This window comes from Coptis chinensis, chromosome 1, assembly GCF_015680905.1.
Source record: "Coptis chinensis isolate HL-2020 chromosome 1, ASM1568090v1, whole genome shotgun sequence".
Taxonomy (NCBI): domain Eukaryota; kingdom Viridiplantae; phylum Streptophyta; class Magnoliopsida; order Ranunculales; family Ranunculaceae; genus Coptis; species Coptis chinensis.
Window position 1 is genome coordinate 2,558,924 of NC_141456.1, and position 15,041 is coordinate 2,573,964.

General features: G+C 35.7%; 1 protein-coding gene across 2 annotated transcripts; it reads right to left on the minus strand.

The window, feature by feature from the left end:
- Window positions 1-606: 606 nt before the first annotated feature.
- LOC147521274 (plant UBX domain-containing protein 7-like) lies at window positions 607-9,159 on the minus strand. Of its 2 annotated transcripts, XM_086603665.1 has the most exons (11): window positions 8,806-9,002; window positions 6,743-6,867; window positions 6,525-6,635; window positions 5,957-6,140; window positions 4,051-4,128; window positions 3,892-3,960; window positions 2,756-2,899; window positions 2,450-2,552; window positions 1,758-1,892; window positions 1,630-1,696; window positions 607-1,193 (listed from the first exon to the last, which is right to left on the minus strand). In XM_086603665.1, the coding sequence occupies exons 1-10, from the start codon at window positions 8,902-8,904 to the stop codon at window positions 1,635-1,637; spliced, it is 1,110 nt and encodes a 369-aa protein (XP_086459791.1). In that variant the 5' UTR covers window positions 8,905-9,002; the 3' UTR covers window positions 607-1,193; window positions 1,630-1,634. The 2 variants fall into 2 exon arrangements, with proteins under 2 accessions (XP_086459791.1, XP_086459769.1); XM_086603643.1 differs by having other exon boundaries at window positions 1,630-1,892; window positions 8,806-9,159.
- Window positions 9,160-15,041: the final 5,882 nt, after the last annotated feature.

The window sequence follows — 15,041 nt, forward strand, 5'->3', positions numbered from 1 at the left end:
AATATCAGTGATATTTTGATAATATTTGTGATATTTATAATATTTGGGAATATTTTGTGATATTTGAAAATATTTGACGATATTTTATATATATAATAATTTTATTTAATATTTACCATTATATTTCAAATAAATATAAATAATATATCATGATATATCAAAAAATATCCACAATATTTATCGATATTTTAGATATATCTACAATATTTGCATGTGAAACAATGTCAAATATCCCTAAACAGGAGGATATATCAACGATACATATCCAGAAATTGAATATCGATAAATACCCATATCCTATCCTGATATTTTGTACTCTGACCTGTTGTACTTTTGGAATTTCTTATTATGGAGTAGGCCATCTTCTGGAAATAAAAAATGCAGTAATTTACAATAATTATCAACAAAAAATCACTACAAGTGTTACAGCTTCCAGAGCTTAGTTTATGAGAATTTATTACTACTGACTGTATTTTATTAAAGGATGGTTCATGGAAATATGGAATCCATAGAAGTTGAACAAATGAAAAACTGGAATATATATATATATATATATATTCAAAATTTCAAAATTTCAAAAGAAAAAAATGATATTGAGAAACGAAGAGATCAAACGGTCTTACTTTCTTTTGTAATCATTATTTCCCAGTGTCATAAAAGGTTATCTAGGGTTTGGTTCTCTATTTTCCAGGTCGGTCATACACTCATATACACTTCATCAGTATACAATATATTGAAGTAAATAATGCTGATGAAACGGTACTATGGAGATCACAACCAAACGCTACAGCGAAAAAGGACGGTATACACATCAGAAACTGAAATCTATGTCTAGTATGGTTCCTCACAAGTTGGACCAAGACCACACTGCCCCAGGATAAATGCCAGAAAAAAGGAAGGTAAATAAACACTGCAAAGCCAAAAAAACCTCCCTTCTGATTCTAGCGGGTTTAAGAAAACTTATGAAACACAATTCTCCCCTGTACTCTAGCAGGTTTAACTGCTTAAGACAAACTTATAAAACACCATCATTCCCACGTCACAGAAATCATTGAGCTTGCCAGGCCAGACTCCTCAAAAGTCAAGTTACTAGCATAATCAAGACAATTTTGTGCACCAGGAATTGCATGTGTCAGCCTAAATGGTCGCACCTCTGCTTCCCCAAGCTGAGATCTACAGAAGGACCACAGAAGCTGCAAACAACAAATCATCCATGAGAAATTATGCCCAACTGAACTACAGTTAATTGTCAAGGTCATGTCTTGATTATCCTAGAATGCTGGTGTTACCACCTCCTACTTGAAGGACTCTACAAATTTGTTGTGTAGATGACTTTCATCACATTTTTACAGATATAACCAACTAACTCACGTGTGAGTTACATGCATACCATCTCACCAAAAGATTGATTACAAAAGTTGTCCTAAAAGATCATTTTCGTAAGGGAGCAAGCGTCTTCCAGAGGTGTACGAATCAAACTCACAGGTGAGTTGCTTACTTAAAATTATGTGCAAATGCTTTATTATTTCCGTTGCTAGGATCTGATCCAGGGAAACAGGCACACAACAGCTGTACCAAAAAGGTGGACGTCTAGAGCAAAAAAAGACACTTTACAGGGATTGGTTCTACCTGAATCAGATCTGTGCGGAGAAAATTCCTCTGTAGCCTCCGTCCATCAGGAAGACGAACTCCGACCCTGCAGAGTAGGCTCTTATCAACCTCAGGCTCTTCAGGAAGAGGAGGATATGCAGGCTTACTTTCTGATAATGATTCTGGCTCCTCAATTGTGGGTTCACTTTCACTAGCAGAAGCTTGACCAATTGGATCTTTCAGATTTTCCATAGAAGCGGCAAGTGCCTTTAGAACCTCTTCATCTTCTTCAGTAGTTTCACCTACAGATATAGCGCAAGCTTGAAATCAGGACTTAGCTGTCAGTCACAATAGAAAATTTAAAGTACATATGTGTTTGCATGCCAGTTTCTTAGTATATATGTGTATGTGTCAGCTTAGCCTTTTCTTTTGCTTGGAGTGTATTGCCTCTTCCTTTTGCTTGTACATGAAGGCTTTCCCAGCCTACTTTGTTTCATCAATATAGTTTTATACTTACAGAGAGAGAGAAAGAGAGAGAATTCCCAGCCCATTCTCTTTCAATATGATTATATGAATGATGATAGTTTTACCCCGATAATAATAATATTGAACATTAACTGGTCCCTAGAAGTTTAGAAATTCCCACATTTAGTTTGACAAGACTTTCAAACTAATGCATTTAACAAAACAAGTTGTGTTGCATAACATGTGTAGCCCAAAATGCCGCCAATTTTGAACATTTGAGGATGCAGCCAACCTTAAAGGTTAACAGTAGTGTTTCAAGGTTAACGCAAACTCTACAGCATGGTGAATATCCAATGTCATATTTATATGTGCAAGAAACAGAGAATTATAATACCTTGCACTTTATGCACAGAAATCTGAGAGCTCTCTCTTGGACGCTTATGAGGAAGAGCAGCATGATTATCTTTGGGGCCACTGTCCATGAATGGTAGTAGGTCCTAAAAGAAAAACAATTGGCTACTAGTAAGCTAGAAAAGAATCGAGTAAAAAATTGGACCTTAGTTAATGATCTATGATATAGGTCATTATAAGTGGATACAAGTCATACAACGCTTTCAATAGCTTCATACATGAAATAAAAATATCAATCTAAAATGAAAAATAAATGAAAAACACCTAAAATAAGCGTATTAAGAAGCACCTCCAGTAAACTATCTGGCTGAACCATTCCACTCCATGAACGCATCTTTTGCCCCGTGATGGGGTCAATGACAAGAACCACAGGGAAAGATTCCAACTTGTAGTAAGTGCATACCTTCCTGCCTTGAGTAGACTCTTCATACACCTATTGATTTTAATTGAAAACAAGTAGAAATTCAAAACTGTTATATGAAAATGAGTAATATCCTGTTACCAATAGAATCTTTAGAATTTTCTGTTACTGTTTAACTAATTTATCATTATTCATGAAACAATTCCATAAAGGCATGCTTGAGCAACAAATTTCTACCAAGAAATGCATTCTAATATGACTAACAGTTGAGGAAGACAATTTGGAAAACGTGTATATGACAATCCCTAAGAAAATCTAAGCTAGACAGGATTGGGCCTCTGTGTCTTAGGATTACTTCATTTTAATTGCATACCATGTGTGTATCCTTGCTCCATGGCCTTGCTTTTTAAAGTAAGGTACATAACTCCACCTTTACAAGGTCAAACGTTTCCAAACCTTTTCATCTACAAAGCATCCGTAACTCTGCTGCAATTTCTACCAAAAATTAGTGCTCTTCAGAAATCCACGACTGCTTCTTCTTCTTCTTTATTTCTTTATTTATTATTATTATTATTATTATTATTATTTTGATAATTAAATCCACGATCGCTATCCTTAGGTTTTGTTGTGCATATACATGCCTAAATCCAAGTTAGATGGCAACATACTATTCATAATACAACAACCAAGTCTTATTGCATAAACTAAATATGCATGTTTTCAATAACACGTAGCAACACAGTAGAAAAAACAAAAATTAATATAGCTCACAAACAATGACCAGTGAAAAGAAGGTCCATGCAAAGCACATATTGACACAAAGTCAACAAAACCAAAAAAAATGTAGCTCACTAACCATAACCAGTTAAAAGAAAGCCCATGCAAATAGATCTTTTCATGAATTTTTTTGAAAGAACCAGACCAAGATTAAGCCTTTTAAATGAAAGACATGGTAAACCCATCAACTGCCAAATTCAAATAAGAAAAGTTTAAAAACTGTTGAAAATGCTAAACGTGCTAAGAATATAAAATTTTGGAACACACTGGAAATAATATACACAAACCTGCCAAAAGATGAAATTTGTACTAATAGTTTGAGCCACGGCTTCATTTGCCCATGTATCACGATTCAGCTGTACAACAAGTCATCAACATATTAAGAACTGAGCCCAGACTCCCAACTCAAGCCAACTAATTAATATAAAACAACACCATACTACTACCATATGGGAGCTGAACTCTTTAGGAGACTGCAGGTTTACAAGAAGCCACTTGTCCTGTCCAGAAGCAGCTTCCTTTGCCTGCATTCAAGTGGAGCAGAATAAATTTAATTTCAAATCAAATAGCCAAAAAGCAAAGGGGGGGGTGGGGTTGGGGAGGCAAAAATAACTGTGTTCTCCTTCATATATTTTGATAGATGAAGATATAAAATGATATAGGATTACTTACCCCCTTTTCTTTAATACCAAGAATACTTTCAACTTGCTCCATATTAGAAATTGAAATTATTATTAATTATTAATTTGGAATTTGGAATATTTAGTATTTAATTTCTATTTAGAGTTTAATTAGATTTAGAAGTCTTGGTTAGATTTAGAAGCCTAGGTTTCTTGGTTATCAAGTATAGCTTATCTATATAAGGAGGCCATTGTAGTTTAGTTCATTCATTCAATTATCAAATCTCCAAATCTTATTATACTTTTTTCCCTCAACTTCTACAATTCTTCAATTCAATCTTCTTTCTCTTTTAAATTTGTTCTCTCTTTGAGGATCTCCGTATCCTTTCTTCTAAAATCTATGTTTATTCCGCATCATAAAATACACAGGCACACATTCCAAGAAAAACCTGGATATGATCAACAAATTAGGTGAAGCAACAATAGTTATAACCAATAGTTGTACAATCAACACAGTCCTTTCAGTTTAAGACATCAAATTATAACTTGTGTTTTCCTTATAAAAGCACCATATTACTTGATTGCCAATTCATGGCATCTGTGAATTTATTTTATTTGGGTAATAATGCCTCAGTTGTGACCTTGCCTTCTCAACTCACCCTTCTTTTCTTCTTTTAAATGTACAGACCATTTCAAAGCCATTCCCAAATAGCCATCCTCCAAATTGATACAGCATGCCTAGACAGCTCGTCTTACACTAACTCCAGAAACTTTAAATTCAAGTAGTAAAGATCACACTGAGAGGTCTTAGCCTGGCATGAGAAGTGCAAAGCCGGTTCAGGTAGACTAAGTTCCACATTGACTTTATAAAGACCATTTGGTTTATTTATTCCCCCATAAGCCCTTAAGCCATCACCCTTCTCAAATAAATTATGATAAAGGAAGCATTTCACTAATCCATTTAACTCGTCACTTGATATGTTTTTAATGGAAGCCTGCTGCACACAAATACTTCTACTCATAATAAACTAACCTCCAGACCGAAGGGGGCTTAGCACACTGCACACCCAAGTGAGTCTACCATAGCTCTAAATATGAATTGACTCCTTCAAATTAGCAACATCTTCCATTTTGCATGTCAATATCGATGACAATGTCGAACAAAGGCATACATAATTTCTACTGGCGCCATGCCTAGGTATATATAGCAAACAAAAAGATGCACAAATTTCTCGTTCATCCTTTTGCATGAAGAAGCAGCATACTAGTACATGTCTGTAAGCGGTAGCAAGCAGTGTTATAACTGAAAGCCCGCACCAACTATGAAAGAAGAGTATGTATTTTCCAATTTTATGTCCTTGCTGTATAGTTTATCAACTACTATGCAAGTCTAAAGTATATCATACACCAAAATTTGAGACTGAGCACGTTTTCTTTTTTGATAAGTGCATATATTGTATACTGCTTATCTGAATGAAACAAATTTTGAGAGTGAGAGCACTATGAGACAACAAATTTTGAATACCCTTCAAATCCACATTTAACAACAAAGGTGTGGATATATTCTCAAACGAAGCTGACAGAAATGCTTAAAAGGATTGTAATCATTATATGAATATCATAATACGATGGATCATCCAAAGCGCAGCCAGATAAAGAGACTGAATCCAAGACAATTACCTAAAATAAACCAGAGCCAAAGAAGTAAGCTTCTCAGCAGAAAAGGAATTACCTTATCAAACGATCCGTGATGCATTAAGGCAAAAGGTGGACGATACAGAGATGCAAGATTATCAATTGAAGGTTCGGCACTTTGCCCAGTCTCCCAGACTCCAGGACGTCTCATCTCCTCATTAAAATTTCGAAATGCAACCAACGAACTTGGCTCGTTTGATGAATATCCCATCCTCGCAGCTCTGTACCAAAACAACAAAAAGAGGTCGTGTAATTCCCAAAAGCAATTAATGGACAAGAAAACCTATCACCGAAATTAATTACCACCAACTATAAACCAATTTAACAACAAAGGAAAAACATTCAAGAAAGATCTATGCTGATGCCTGTCAGTTTGAGCTAATGCATTTGTGAACTTGGTAACAGCCTGTACATAGATATGTAATATTTTATATGTTAGCTCTAATGTGAGAAAGATCAAATGTCAAAACCTTTTGTTAAAAAAGGCCAGGGCTATGCTCACAAATGACAAACATCCAATTCATTGGTGCGTCTTGTTCCAAAAAATAAATATCACAATGGTAAAAGAGTGTATATGTTCATTGATTGACCTTCAAAAGACGCACCTATACAACATAGGATCATCATATAAAATATCTCGTTTCACTGGTAAAGGAGCCCTCACTTCACCTCCATCCTTCCCTTCCATATTTTCACTTACAATGCCCTCCTGTCCACTGTACCAAGGTACAAAAGTCAATTCCAGATAGCAAACTATTAAGTCAGAACAGAAGAACTTCGTAAGGTAAAATTAAGAAATCTCTGAACCTGTTATTCAACTTACTTAGTATTCTGATTATGTGAAACTGCAACACCTTGTGGCAGAGAGTTGGAAGATGGAGGTAGCGCTCCGCCATCATTCCCAACATAAAACAACTGAATAGCTTCTTCCAGCTTCCAACTAGTTGCCTGCAATCATCATCCAAAATTAGATTCAATATGAGTAACATAACCTAAATTCACGGCCAGGGAGTAAATATAAGTATTTAGATGCTACCAAGGAAAAATAAACGGAACAGACACAAAATAAGATCTAAAGTCTGGTGGAAAGTATGCAGCATTGTTTTTTTCCATATAATAACCAATATTGTTCATCCATTTAAGTACACGGGTAAGGCGCCTCAGTTGGAAAAGCACCCCATCATCTCCTTCCATTTCCACTAAAGCGACAACCATGACTCCACCATTACCATGAACACCACCATATTTCTTTCGTTACAGTTAATGTATTTTCTTCGTTCTTCCTCTCTCTCTCTCTCTCTCTTTTCCTACGTAATTCTCTCACATTTTTCCATTCTTCTTACTTCTCCTTCACTTTTTCCTCTTTCCTCAACAAACACATTTTCTTCCATGGGGAAAGAAGGGGAGGAGAAAGAAAGAAGAACGAAATGAGAGAATGAAGAAAAAGTAGTTGGGACCTCAACAACGCTGTAGCAGCCATGGTGGTGTAGTGGAAGTTGTTCTGGCGGTGGCACGGTGGCGTTAGGGTTTTCAGTGGTAGTGAGGCAGAATGTATAGGCACCAAACATTTGTTATACCCCTTATGGGAGGGGTGCTTTTCCAAATTTAGTACCTCAACTTAAAATATAAGAAGGATGTTTCTTGCTACAGTATACCCTATGGTTCCATCTCAAATTTATTCCTTGAGAAGTCATTTAAGTGCGCGAGGAAGGCGCTGGGGGAGACAATTAATAAGTTGATGTGTTTAGGCCTCTGGAGCAAAGGACATTGGTATAGGACATGCACTAGTAGCTCAAAGAATAGGATTTGTCGAAGAGACACCTTCATGTTAGAAGGCACAGATGATAAAAATTACTTTTTGGTATCTAAGACACGTGTGGCATAGATCATACTTTAGGCATGCCAACATGTGCCAAAAGAATGGGGTAAAAATCTGTTCTGATAATGTTTACGAATCCTAAAAATACAAAGACTAAAACTATTTACAATTCTACTAATAACTCCACAAATCTTGGTAACATTGAAGAAACACTAATCAGATCTACCAATACTTCTTTGTAACATTAGGCATGCTTTTCTTATTCATAGGTTTAACTGAACATTGATACATCAAAGTGGCCTTATGAAACAGTACATACTCCACAATTGTGTATGAGTGTTTGTATACTTCTCAATTTTTCATTGCAAACAGGATCACGGGTAATTAACCATTACAAGAATGTTCCCATATTCTCTAATACAAATTTCGTCACCAAACCCTATAAAGAAGGATCTTAAAAGAAAGCTTAAAAGAAAAGGTTCATTTGAAAATTTAATAAGTTGTACGACAATTGCTGATCCTATTTCTATTACTACCTAAGAAACAAAGTTAACTCTAATAAATAGTACGAAACTGATCAACTGCTCTAATACACTATTATGATATGTTCTGAAATTTTTATCAATACTATTACTCAACAAAAAAAAAAGATTGGTAAAACTCAAAATTTACTAAAGTTACGGGAATTACTTCTCATATCAAGATTCTACAAGACACCCAACATTACCTTCCCATTTACAAAACAATAGTAAACCAATTACACATAAAATCTTCATATGTCTATTCCTCAATGTGGTAGATTATTGTCGTACACGCATTCAGCCTTCACGTAACTGTTCTATTAGTATCTATGCATGGTAATGTCCCATATCTTTTAATACCATCCACATAAATTGCACAACATTTACTATTTATCTTTTACAATGCAATAATACAAAATATAGAAAAGAGACCTGTCATTTGTCATATACAAGGGTAAAGATTATTTCAACTATTAATATGTTTAAAGAAATAAACAATAAACAATAATTAAACATAACAAAATGAGAAAAAAAAAAGAGTTTGACCTGAAGAAACTGTCTAGCAGTCTCGGAAGTTTGACCAACAGCGATTTCAAGGAACGAGGTAACCAAACTCTGATTCTCCGCCGATAAAAGGCTTTCCATCTTTCAAAATATCGGTTTTTTTTTTTTTTTTTTTTTTTGGTGAACTAGGGTTTGCTCATTTTCAGACTCGGCAGAAAAAATAAATGAAGTTATTTTGAGTGATGGGTTTTGGTTGCTGGTTATATACTCTCTCCCTCTGTAAGACTGATTTACATATTTGTCCCTATATTTTTCTTTTATTTACGGGCTTTGTTCAGTTGAGAACTTCAGTTGTGGTTGGGTAATATTGTAGTTTGGTTGCTAATAGTTTGTTGGACAAGATAAGAGAGTTTAATTAGATGTAGTTTAGTCGGGTCGGTTTGTATCCAATGACCCAATACTCCAACAGCTGGAAAAGTGGAAAATCATATTGCAGGTGGTTTGGTCAGTCCATTGAACCATGGATATGGACATAATTGTATGGGCTTTGTTAATCCAAACGCTTTATTTAGTGGTTCCATTGTTTTTAGCTTTGGGTGCTCAACTGTTGCCTGTTGGGCTGTTGGGGTAAGAAAAACCATGGCATCTAGTGATGTACTTAGACTGTGTTGTATGCAGATAAAAGAAAACAATAGAAGACAATGACGTAATAATGAATATACCAAGCGCTGGATTAGGTCAGTCCTTAAGGAAAAGATTTCGCCCCTTCCAATGGTGCGCAGAAAGCAACATTGGCGCCTTCCTCACGGATTCAATTCAATGGTTAAACCGATCGACTTTGCACTAGAACGCACTACCCTCTGAACGAAGAATATAACTCTCTCATACGCGGCGGAAAGAAGAGAAGAAGAATAGGTGTGAATCTCTGTTTCTGAAAAGTGGGATGAAGGCTATAGAGTATTCACTATTTCTGGTTCTCTTGAATTGAATTAGCAATAGCACGACTTCTGTCTCTCTTGATATAGAGGAAGCAACAGCAGCATAGTATACACGATTTCTGTCTCTCTTGATATAGAGGCAGCAGCAGCACAATATACACGAGTTCTCTCACTGCGTCTCTCTCTCTCTGTTCTGTGATTGATCCTTCTCTTATGAACACAGCAGTGTTTATATAGAGGTATGATCGTATCATAGATGGAGAAGGACACCTCTCTAATTCGGTTTCACAAAACCAAGTTGAAGTAGAACTCACAAAAGTTTAGACTATTGATAATCCACTACCCACTAGACTAATAGCCCAAGCCCACAACACGACGCGATTCGGTGCGGGGCGGGCGGGAGCGCGTGTGGCTTTGGGTGAGTCCTCCCTCCTAACACAAAAGCCTTTGTACCCTAAGGGCACGCCCTTATGCTAGAGGTTCACCTCAAATACCTCACTTGCTAGTGGTGGTTTATCAATGTGGGACTAAACAACACACAAGTATTTGAAATACACATGAAGATTCCAACAGACTGTATGTACGATTGTACGTGGCTATTGGCAGAAGGCAAGCGACAATCCAAATAGCCCAATTACCTATATATGCATTGCTTTGTTGGTGATTTGATGTCATGCCATCATATTATCGGTGATAGAGTATTTAAAAATCTAAAATTCTATAGCAACCGAATTTTTTGAACCAAATTTGTGAACACACTGACGTAGCACTCATTAGGCAGGGGTGCGTGTGTATTGCTTAAAGAAGTATTGTAAATCAAGGTCTCTCTACTTGCCACGTCATTGTGTTCACAAATTCGGTTTAAAAGTGTGTGTTGCTGTAGAAAGACTCTTTAAAAATTGGATAAAAGTTGGACGTTTGCAAGGTTTCCTAAAAGGAACCGCCAGCCTTAGTGCCATTGTGCCAATGAACTCAGGGAAAAGGGAAAGGAATTAGATAATTGTACACCAAGTAAAAGGAGTGATAAAGCTAGAACCGATTTGATAATTATTATAAAAAACAAAGGTCAATATGTATTAAAATGTGATTTATAAGTTTGATTGGTGGTGATAAGTGAACAAGTAGAGAGCCATTTACTTTATCTTTCTAATTATATTTTCTTTGGAAGAAGGCGTGCCATTGCATGATCATATATAAATTGTCTCATCTTTAAAAGCAAATATATAAATATAGAGAAGAAGCTAGGATTCACTTTAGATATTGCCACTTGTCATTCTATGGCTACACCTCGTAGAGCTTTCTCTTCCAAAAGCAAAGCATGTCTAAAGGGACAATATCAGCCACTACGATAATGGAGGTATATAAATTCTTAATGAAGTTTAGGCACTATCAGTGTCCAGGTCACCTAACTAATTTAAGTAGTGTTTGTTTGTTATAGTAACATTTGTTTTTTGGAAAAACCAATACAACCCGTGCTATAACTTTTCTACAACAGGAAATTTCATTTACTTGTCTTCATGAATAAATCTATTTTCTTATGGCCAATTTAGACGTTCTTTACCATGAGACTACTGTAGGTTTATATGTTTGTTCGTGCTTCGGGGAAAAAAAGGGTTTATGTGTTTATGGGTGGGGAGTTAGAAAAGTTGGATACCTACTTGCATATAGCACTTTCATCGTAAGTAGTTTAACATAACAACCAAACTTATCAGGCATTCTAAGTCGACCTTCCCAAGCTTTTAACTTCAACACGTGAATAAATAACAAATTATAATATTATTTGCGTAACCGAGGAGAAATGAACCTGGATCATTCAAAAATACATGGGTGAGAATTATCCTTGAATGTGAATTCCATTGGGTGAAGATTGGTGGTTTTCAATAAATACATCACGGCTTTGGATGAAATTGATAACGAATACGGAATTTGCCACTTCAACAGAATAAAATAAACTGTGATAATGATAGTCAACCCAAAACAAGAGTGTCAATGAAAGTAAAAGCGAAAAAGAATTTAGCTGATTTTGTTTGGGAATGATTTTGGCCTTGAAATATTAAAAGTAGAGCTACACGGACCTATTTTTTATATCTACATAGATTATTGACGATTTACTATTTGGATAACGTTGGTTTGCATTACAATATACACGGACATGTATTTTTATGTAAATCAATGATTTATGACTTTTGACACATCAATAGTTTCAAATAGTGGAGTCGGTGTAGCTTACTGATATTAAAACGTTTTCAAGCAGTTTTATGCTTGAAAATCTTTTTATTAATGCGGTCACAGTTGAGATTCTTAAAATTAAGATTCAATCTAATAATCATGAGTAGAAAATGTTTTGGTCCATAGAGACGAATAGAGTCTTCACTGTTAAATCTGCTTATAAGCAATTCATTGAGCATGATAATGTCATTCAACCTAGTCACACTCTAGGTTTCCTTAAACAAGCTTGGAATGTTTTATGGAAAATATGTTCACCCTTGGGAATTAAAACCTTTTTGTGGGAAATAACAAGGAAAATTCTGCCCACGAGGAAATTACTTTTTGATAGACATAGATGTAATACTAATATATGTTCTAGATGTGATACTTGTATTGAATCTATTGAGCATGCCTTATTTACATGTCCCAGATATTACTAAAATTTGGTTTGCTTCTCCTTTAGCTATTTGTGTTGATTCTTGAAATTTGCATGCTAGTACTACAAATGGTATTATAAATTTGATTATAAGTAATTGCATTAATAAATATGATGTTGTTGCTTCCTTAACCACCTTTTCTAATATTGCATATTGTAGAGAAAAAGGGATTTTTTTTTCTTTTCATGTCTAGAAGCGCACTACCTCCGATGGGCGACCCTCCGGTGTTTTGAAACACCAGCTTCCCTCGATGGGCTTAGACCCGGCGCTCCAACCAATTTCACCCGAAATTCATCTGTTTTTAAGCTTTTCTGAAATTGTATAAAAATAGGTTTTTATGTAGAAACCTAACTTTTCCAAAACCAAGAAAGAGAGAGATTATAAAAGAACAATTCTTTGTGAGTTGAGTATTCATTCTTTGTGAGTGAATTGAGAGACTTGTAATCTATTACTCCAGACATCTAGTAAAGTTTGAAACTCGCAGTGTGGACGTAGGCAAATTGCCGAACCACGATATATCTCGTCTTGTGGTTTGTTCTTCTTTTACATTAATTTCTTTACTTTATATGCTTGTTATTTGATATTGAGAAGTGTTGGGATATTGCTTGGAGGGTGTTGAAGTCTTGTCTATTGAGAAGGATCGATCCTTATGTTGGATTGATCCGTTTGTTGTGGGTAACGTTGTTTCCGCAGTCATATATTCACAACACATATTGTATATGGTTAGATAGAAATAACCTTGTCTTTGATCCCAACTACTCCTGTCTGGATATACCTCAAATCCTCAATCAAGCACAAAATTCCATCATACCCATTAAACCATCCCTTCCAATCAAATATCTTATCTCCACATCTCTTTTGGAGGAATTATATATCTTATGTACTGATTATATATCTGATGTACTGATGGTGGTTATGATCCTATTAGTAATCAAGCAGGTGTTGGGTTCACTTTTAACCAGTGGAACAAACCTATCACATATGCAAGAAGCAGGCCGGCACTTCACAGCAGCCTCATCAGCAGAGGAAGCCGAGCTGCAAACAGTAAAGGAAGGGATTGAGGAAGTGTCTCTCTTGGGAATTAAGAAGTTGGTGGTATGTTCAGATTGTCATAACATGGTTAATGCTATGAACGAAGTCAATTCTGAACTTCAATGGAGTTTGTCCAGTCTTTTGCAAGAGATTATCTCTCTAATGGAGTCTTTAGCTTTTGTTAAGTGTGTGTATTGTCCTAGCCAGATGAATAAACATGCGCATCTGTTGGCTGAACAAGCCAAGGCAAATCGTCTTTTGGATTGTAATGGCTTAGTGCCTATGTCTGTTCAAATCTGTTTCAATCGAGCAAACTAAAATGTATGCTCTAGAATTAGATTTCTTGTCCTGGGTTAACCAAACAATCTTTAATGTTATGGGGACTATTAGAGGGCGACCCAGGGTAACATAAGCTAGCCTGTTTCTCGATCCAATGCTCCCAAAAATTACTTTGTTTGGCAAATTTTTAGAACGTAAGCTAGTTTATCTCTTCGTTTTTGCTTTTCTTTCCATGCTTAGGACATTAACAAGATAGATATTCGATCAAGAACTATTCTTCGAAATACAACTTAATTGTACTTACTCTTTACCAATTACCAAACTATACAAATTTTTTGTCTTATAAGTGTTTTGTACTTCTTAATTAAATCCGAGCCTAGTGTAGATACACTATATCCTTAAGACAGATTTTCCCCCTCATGGTGCTTGAAGGTTGATGGGAAACTGTCTCCCAAGATAGAACGGATTTCCTTCTATAGAAAGCTAGCACTTCAATTTTATAGAATCAGCGAACACAACATAATATTTGACTAAGAATGAACGAAGAAGAAGAAGAGAAAGATCGAACTCCACGGTGATCTAGTATGTCTTTCTCTCCAAATTCATCCACTATTTATAGGTGAGAGTGGTGCATCTTCAAAACAACACAAAGACTATTGGAAAAAGTAAGCAACTCTTTGAAAAGTCACATGTTTGAAAAGACACACCATTTTGGCATAAAGCACTGTTTCGAACCAGTGCTTATTTCGAAAAGTCACACTTTTTCGATATGATGCACTGTTTCGAACCAGTGCACATTTCGAAAGGTCGCACCTTTTCGACATAATGCACTGTTTTGAACAAGTGCACCCTTTTAAAAAGGTTTTTCTCATTTTACGTACTTTTCAAGAAAAACCCATTTCATTTCAAGTATGGTAACTTGGGAGACAAATTACTCATTCATATCACAAATCTATTTTTCTAACAATTTCATCAAGTAATCTTGCTAGTAGCTTGAGTACTGCCACTCACATTTCTTGGAGTTCTATTTTCCAAAAGATCTAGCGCGGCAAAGAACTCTTACAACTCTCAAAAGCTTTACACCTATTCTCTCGATGGTGTTGTTTTGTCCCGTGATGACTTGGTAGACCAAGGAATCCAACAATGGGATGATTATCTCAGTGGGTTACTTTCTTGATAAGCGACTGTCTTTCCCTTTTTGTTAAAGACTTCCTTACCAAAACATGGGAGCTAAAGGCTAGCTTTGAGATACCAACAGACAAAGAGCTTTTTTACATAAGCTTTACTGGTAATGAGGATCGGCAAATGGTATTGGAAGTTGGACCAGTCTTTATTGCGGGAAGGATTTTTGTGCTAAAACCATAGAGTGTAAATATTGAAGCTC

What these genes read in the sequence shown, in the direction of transcription:
- LOC147521274 (XM_086603643.1), bottom strand. Translation starts at nt 8,904, where the DNA reads ATGGAAAGCCTTTTATCGGCGGAGAATCAGAGTTTGGTTACCTCGTTC. An exon ending in ATCACGGATCGTTTGATAAG is followed by an intron (nt 4,129 to 5,956) that starts GTAATTCCTTTT and finishes ACTTGAATGCAG; the next exon opens with GCAAAGGAAGCTGCTTCTGG. An exon ending in TCCGCACAGATCTGATTCAG is followed by an intron (nt 1,194 to 1,629) that starts GTAGAACCAATC and finishes TGTTGTTTGCAG; the next exon opens with CTTCTGTGGTCCTTCTGTAG.